We start from the raw sequence: 7,213 nt of genomic DNA, 5'->3' as shown, positions 1-7,213 counted from the left end.
GTTCCGGTGAGGTCAAGGGCCAACGCCGAACTGCCGAACTCACGAGCGTCTCGAGACACCTCAGAGCGCGGAATTCACCGCTCAATCATCCGAATTTTGATTGATGCGGATACGCCCCTCGAAGGTGCGAATCTAACAATTAATCGCGACTCTCACGACCTGGCGCGATTATTCAAATCTCACCTAACTCTTCTCTAATCATCCAACACAAAACGAGTTCTGAACGAACTGATTGTCGTTCGGATAATTACTAAGGGTCTTTGGCGCTTCCCACGGATCGGATCTCCTGGATTTTCGGGGTTAAAAGACAAGTTACCGGCACTTGTTATTACTCCACTACTAATTCCTGCTCAACTTGTTTCTCTCATCGAAAACCCAAAGGCAACCTGGCGATTTGTTGGAGACGATGGTTGCACTCGCTCCGAACGACCTTCCACCCAAAACAAAAACGTAACCAATTAACCCCTGAAAATCCAACAAAATTGGAGCGCCGGCATTTCAGCCGGACCTATTCGATTACCCGCAAGATTAACAATAGGGTGAACCCCATAAAAAGAACCGGATGACTATAATTTTGGCCCTTCTTCACGATAATTTTTCTGGACCCTCAAAGACGCGTAATTACTAATCTTTACTAATAAACGGAACCGATAACTCTAACCGGAAATAAGCCACTCGGAAGTGGATAAGGGACTCTCACTCTCTCGCTCTGGGATTATTACTCACGGATTTTAATTCAACGCTGTAGGAGTCTCGCTGTTTCCAGATCGTTTTTAGTGTTCCTAACGAACATCCCCACATGTTCGTTACAAACATTGAAAACTTTGAAAACTTTGTCCGTAGATAGGTAACAGCGGATGATTGAGTGAATGAGGCCGAAGAATATAGAGATAATGATTATTGTTAAATTGTGCATATTCACAGACAATAGCAACGTCAACAGAAGCAGGCATTCTACGAATAGTGAGAGAGATCGCAACTGTGATAATGGTCATTGACAAGAAACACAATACTCTATTAAAACTTACATATCGTTTGTAGGCGAGTATTCAAAACGAATATGCTTATTTCCTCCTATTAGTGATTGTGCTTTTTCTCTCTCAACCCTTTACATCCTCAATAACTCCATCTGTCAACTTGATTCATCCTAGTCTTAACACACTTTGGCAAATCCTTCACATTAATCTCATCTTTCCCAAAAACTCCCTGAGTTTCCAATGAAGGATTAATAGAAATCCATTAGCATTCCCAATCAAATTGGCTAGGTTTTTTTTAACAAATCTTCATGCGTGGCGTTACCTTGATAGATTGAACCCAGACCGAAGTCTGGGTTGACTCTGGGTTGACGTAAAAAAAGTAAAGAAAAAAGAGAAAAAACCTGAGGAATTTCTATCAACCCAGACATAACCCATATTCAACTCTGAGTTTGATTGATCGGGATAACCACGTGGCACACTCCTGCTTTCCTCGTCAATCCTCACACTTTGGAAATATTTCTGATTTTCAAGAGGAACACAGCAGGCTGTTATGAATAATCACACTGGAGACCATCTCATCCATCTCCCTCTGAGCCTTTTCTGTTTGTACTCTGCGCCCAATAAGTTCCTCCTCTGTCTCTTCAACGCCCAGCGTCTTGACCCTGGCATTAGCCTCCTTCACCTATTCTTTATACTAATTAGCATTTCTTCTCTCATCCTCTTGTCAAGTAATTTTACACTCTTTGGTATATTAACTGTTGAATGTATAACTTCACTGATAATTGTCTTTTCACCTTTATCTCGTTGAGTCATTGAAATTATACTGAACTTAATCAACAAGTTGATGTACTGAACAAAGATATTAAATTTAGAATACTGATTGACTGAATACGCTAGCTCATTATCGTAACGATACTTTAACACTACTGACTACTGACTCTTCTGGGTGCCGCGCTGACCTGTGTCCATTGACCCGAAACTTCACGGAGATTTTCGGAGATGGCCGAGTTAGTCGATCGTGACTAATATGGAGATTTAGGCTGTATTTCGAACACCCTGGGGGCAATTCATCATCAGGGATGATGAATTAATGGTGATTCTAGTCCTGTTGAGCTTCCTCTGCATCATCATCTGGAGGTTGCTCTGGAGGTGGTGGATCTGATGGCAGTAGGCAAAGCTTGGTGATTGGTCTGTCAAGCTCTGTGTAGATTGTTCTCATGTTTTCTATGATTGGTGATCCATCTGCCTGCCTTGGTACTTCTGCTTTTGCGGTTCTTATAGTTGCGACTCTCGTTAGTTCATCTGCTCCTGGGCGTGTCGCAATGACTCGTCCGATTGGCCATTGTGCTGGTGGATAATTTTCATCGATCATCAGCACCATGTCACCAACCTTGATGTTCTCTTCTCGATGCGTCCACTTATAGATTGCCTGATATCGTTGAAGACACTCTTTGGCCCACCTGGACCAGAATTGTTGAGTTAGCTTCGTTACCAGGTTCCATCTCTGCAGTTTGCTGGGGTTCTTGTCGATGATTGATGGCTCTGGAATCAGTTGAAGAGGCTCACCTATCAGGAAGTGTCCTGGGGTGAGTGCTTGGACATCGTCTGGGTCATCTGACATAGGACAGATTGGCCTGGAATTTAGGCAGGCCTCTATCTGGATCACGACACTGTTGAGTTCCTTAAATGTGAGTGTTGTTGTCCCCAAGACTCTTCTAGGGTGATATTTTGTTGATTTCACGGCTGCTTCCCACTTGCCACCAAAGTGGGGTGCTCGTGGTGGTGAAAAGCTCCATTGAGTCCCATTGGTGGCGAGAGCAGCCTGAACCTGCTGATTTTCTCTGAATGCTCGGTGATAGATTTTCTCTAGGACCTCTGCTGCGCCCACGAAGGTATTGGCATTGTCACTGTACATGACAGCTGGAATACCCCAGCTTCCGGTGAATCTCTTGTAGGCTCCGATGAAGGCGTCCGTTTTCTGTCTGGTGACTAGCTTTAGGTGAACTGCTGATGTGGTGAAGTACACAAAAACTGCAATGTGCACTGACCTTGGTTGTGCATTCGTTGGTCTCCATTTGAGGATGGCGAATGGTCCTGCATAGTCCACCCCTCTGTGGAGAAATGCTCTTGCTGGTGAGATTCTCGTTGCTGGTAGTTGACCCATCTGTCGCTGGGCCTGTCTTCCTCGGTGTCTGGTGCAGATGGCACAGCGTTGAATATATGCTCTAACTGTGCCTCTGCCGCCAATTATCCAGTACCTTTGACGTGTGTAGGCCAAGGTGAGTTGAGTTCCTCCGTGTAGTGTTTTGCGGTGAGCTTCTTCGATAACTAGTGTGGTGAGGCGTGACTGGCGAGGCAAGATTATGGGTGAATTTCGTCTGGATTTAACTGCGAGTTCTTGAGGCGTCCCCCAAGTCTCATGATCCTTTCGTTGTCTAGTGTGGGTGTCAGCTTGGCTAGTTGATAATTTCTCGATAGGTGGTGATTTCTCTGGAGTACTCGAATGGCTGGCTCAAAGTATTGATGTTGGGTTATCTTTACCCAAAATAACCTCGCATCGTTGAGTTCTCTTGTTGTCAAGACAGGTTCCGGGGGCATTGGCTGCCTCCTGAATCTGTCNTGGCCCAAAGTATTGATGTTGGGTTATCTTTACCCAAAATAACCTTGCGTCGTTGAGTTCTCTTGTTGTCAAGACAGGTCCCGGGGGCGTTGGCTGCCTCCTGAATCTGTCGATAGCTCTGTTGACCGTAGCTGTTACGGCTAGCAATTTAGCCATCGTCTGATATCTGTTGAGTAGCTCTGCAATTTCGTTGATTTTAATTGCAACTGGATGTGCTGGTGCTGGTTTTGCTTCTCTGGCCACTTCTGGGATGTTCATGCCTGGGGCGTCGATCGATGATTGTGGCCATTCTTCAGGATCCTGATTGATCCACTCAGGTCCTGACCACCACAGTTGATGATCTTCTAGCTGGCTCGGTGATATGCCTCTGGAGGCACAATCAGCTGGATTCTCCTTTCCACTGACACGTCTCCAGGTAGCATTCGGGAGAGTTTCCTGGATCTTGACGACCCTGTTGTGGACGAAGTTCTTCCATCTTGATGCGTGACTCCTGATCCAAGCTAGTGCTACTGAAGAATCAGACCAGAGATAGGCGTCTACCTGGTCGAGTTGGAGCATTTTCTTCGTTGATGCCACTAGCTGAGTCAGTAGAAGAGCTGCTGTGAGCTCTAGTCGAGGGATGGTCATGCGCTTGAGTGGTGCTACCTTAGTCTTCGCGCATACCAGTACTGTTGATGTCGAGTCGTTGATGGTTTTGGTGCGAATATACACCACTGCACTCATGGCTACCGTTGAAGCGTCTGCAAATCCATGAATTTGGATGTTGAGTGTCTCTGTTGAAATTCTCAGCCATCTAGGTACAGTTACTCTGTCTAGGTCGTTGAGATTCTCTCGGAATGTCTTCCAGCGTTGAACATACTCATCTGGAAGAGGATCATCCCATTTTAGTTTCAATCTCCAAAGATCTTGTAGGACAATCTTTCCCTGGACGACAACTGGTGCGATAACTCCCAGTGGATCAAAAATCTGGGCTATTTCTGAAGAGACTACTCTCTTGGTGATTGTCGTCGTATTAAAATCCTTTGATTTGTACCGGAATGTGTCGGTGGATTGATGCCAACACAATCCAAGTACCTTGGTGACTGACTCCTCGAACTGGATAATTTCTTCTTCAGTTGATCTGCCTAACTCATGCAGAGCCTCTGGACAATTGCTGCTCCACTTCTGTAAAGAGAAGCCTCCTGCATGGCAAAGCCCTTGTAGTTGCGTCGCGATCTCCTTGAGACGATCTTCTGTCTCTGCACCGCCGTAAATGTCGTCAACGTAACGACCTTTGGTGAGTGTCTCTACTGCTGCTGGGAAGGGGTGCCCTTCATCTTCTGCTAGTTGTTGAAGAACACCTAATGACAACCATGGAGAACAATTTAGTCCATAGGTGACTGTCGTTAACTGGTAGGTGACTGGTTGTTGATTCTCGTCGATCCACAGTATTCTCTGAAGATCCCAGTCATCTTGGTGAACTCGTATTTGGCGGAACATCTTTACAATATCCGTGCCAAACACGAGCCTGTGCCTTCTCATCCAAGTCAGGATAACCATTGCATCGTTCTGTAATTTTTCACCAGAATACAGTATATCGTTAATTGACATACCTGATGAACTGGGGCTGGAGCCATTGAATACGACTCTCAGCTTCGTTGTGATGGCTTCCTCTCTCAGTACCCCGTGATGTTGTAGATAGTAAGCTGGCACGGGTTCTGGAGTCTCTGGTGCTATTCTCATGTGCCCTAGTGCTGCGTACTCGTTGATGAACTCTCTGTACAACTGGGAGTATGCTTGATCTGTGTTGAGTCGACTCACGATCGATTTGAGTTGACGTGCTGCTTTGAATTTCGATTCTCCGAGCGCTGCTGCTGAAGTTTTGAGGGGCAGTCTCACGATGTATCGCCCGGTGTTGTCTCTGCTATGAGTTGCTCTAAAGTTCATTTCGCACTCGTACTCATCTGGTGAAAGCTCTGATGTTGATGATCTCTCGTTTGGCAGTTCTTCCTGGACCCAAAATTTCTGGAAAAGCTCTAGAAGTTGTTCATTCGAAGATTCTCGTACAGCTGATAGAGATACCTTTATTGAACAATTTGTGCATTCGATTGGACCGGATAGTATCCAACCGAATACTGTGCGTTGGCCAACTACTCTCGATTGGTCTGACTTGACAACTTCATCCATGATGATCCGCCCATAGTTGTCAGCCCCTAGTATGATGTCAATTGGTCCAGGCCTTAGATAATGGGGATCGGCTAGCTGAAGATTCTGAAGTGAGCCGATCCTCGCTGATGAGCATGAAAATGACGGAATTATTGCGGTGAGCTTCTTTAGAATGTGGGCATTGAGTTGCAGTTGATGAGTTCCACTGTTCGATTGTAGAGTGACTGAAAATATTCCTCTGGTGTATCCTGAATTAATTCCACCAATTCCCACTAGCTCCACTGTTGATGCTCTTCTCTGTAAATGCAGTTGATTAACTAATTGTTCGGAGATAAACGATACCTCTGAACCCTGGTCGATGAGTGCTCTGGCTTTTGTCGTGAATCCTCTCGGTGATATTACTTTTACTCGTGCTGTTGCCAACAGCACTGACTGTTGATCTGCTTCTCCTTGGTGAGTTTCGTGGTTGATGTTCTCTGCTTTCTCATTGATCATTTTGTTGTTGAAGTTCACTGCTACTGGTGGTGATGTACTGGATTCTAATGTTGAGGAATGATCAATGAGATGGTGAGTGTGCTATTGCGATTGAATTCATTCACTCACTGTTCCCTTGATCCTCTTGCTGCCTGGATGTTCCGGCAGTCTAGACGGGTNTAATAGTCTTAATTGACCTTCCTGTTGCATGGTGAGTGCTGTTCTTGAAGTTGCAGGCGTTGATTTTCGTTGAGCGGGCTCCTTTGATCTTGACGCTCCACTTGGACTCTTGGTTTCCTCAGGAGTGGTGATTGGCTTCGTTGTAACTGTCTCATTTTTTCTTGGCAGTTCCTCTTCTTGTGTGACTTGCTCGCNAGCTGGAGTGCGTCCGGCTGGAGGCGGGCTCATCGTCCATGAACTCCCTCCATGGATGAGAGTGTGGTGATATCTGCTACATTTGTGGCACTTCTTGTCCGACGTGCACTTGGCCTTCGTGTGTGGCAAGCAGTTCCTAGGGAGTTGTCTTTCTGGCTCCTTAAGTTCCTGCTGGTGAGTTGCTGCTGTATAGGTGCTCCTTTTCTTTATTGGAGCTGACTTCTTCGTGGCTGCGTTGATTTCCTTTGATGATAGCAGCTTGGCACCTGCGTTGATCCCTCTGCCGCAGGCCTCGATGAACGCCACGAACTCCTTAAGGCTCGGGAAATCCTTTGAGTCTCCCAGCTTTAGTTCCCACTGCTTGAGTGTCTCTGCATCAAGAGATCTCCTCAGTAAATGGGCTATCAGCTGTTCAGCGCTGTTTTCCGTTGTAGTTGATCGAGGGTCTCCAATGCGGCTGCTCCGTTGGCGCTGAGGTTCTCTTCTGTTGCTTGGGTGATTTTCGGCAGCGTCAGGATTCTGTTGAACAGCGACTGAGCGACGAGTCTAGGGTCCTCGTACTTCCTGGTGAGTTTCTGCCAAGCCTTTTCGTAGTTTTCGTCCTTGGCCTGAAAAGTAGAGA

General features: G+C 46.1%; 1 protein-coding gene across 1 annotated transcript in view; it reads right to left on the bottom strand.

Moving 5' to 3' along the window:
* Positions 1–3,338: 3,338 nt before the first annotated feature.
* The window catches only part of LOC107046579, a 20,027-nt gene continuing 16,152 nt past the window's right edge, over positions 3,339–7,213 (bottom strand). The window contains exons 2-4 of the mRNA XM_029126695.1: positions 6,342–6,962; positions 3,695–6,281; positions 3,339–3,591 (exon numbers count right to left, since the gene is read on the bottom strand). Of these exons, the coding sequence (XP_028982528.1) occupies positions 3,339–3,591; positions 3,695–6,281; positions 6,342–6,962 (3,461 nt within the window). The remainder of the gene's footprint in view (positions 3,592–3,694; positions 6,282–6,341; positions 6,963–7,213) is intronic.

The sequence above is a fragment of the Diachasma alloeum genome, unplaced genomic scaffold, assembly GCF_001412515.2.
Source record: "Diachasma alloeum isolate Michigan unplaced genomic scaffold, Dall2.0 Dall_scaffold_01520, whole genome shotgun sequence".
NCBI lineage: Eukaryota > Metazoa > Arthropoda > Insecta > Hymenoptera > Braconidae > Diachasma > Diachasma alloeum.
This window is presented reverse-complemented; position numbering and strand designations above follow the sequence as displayed.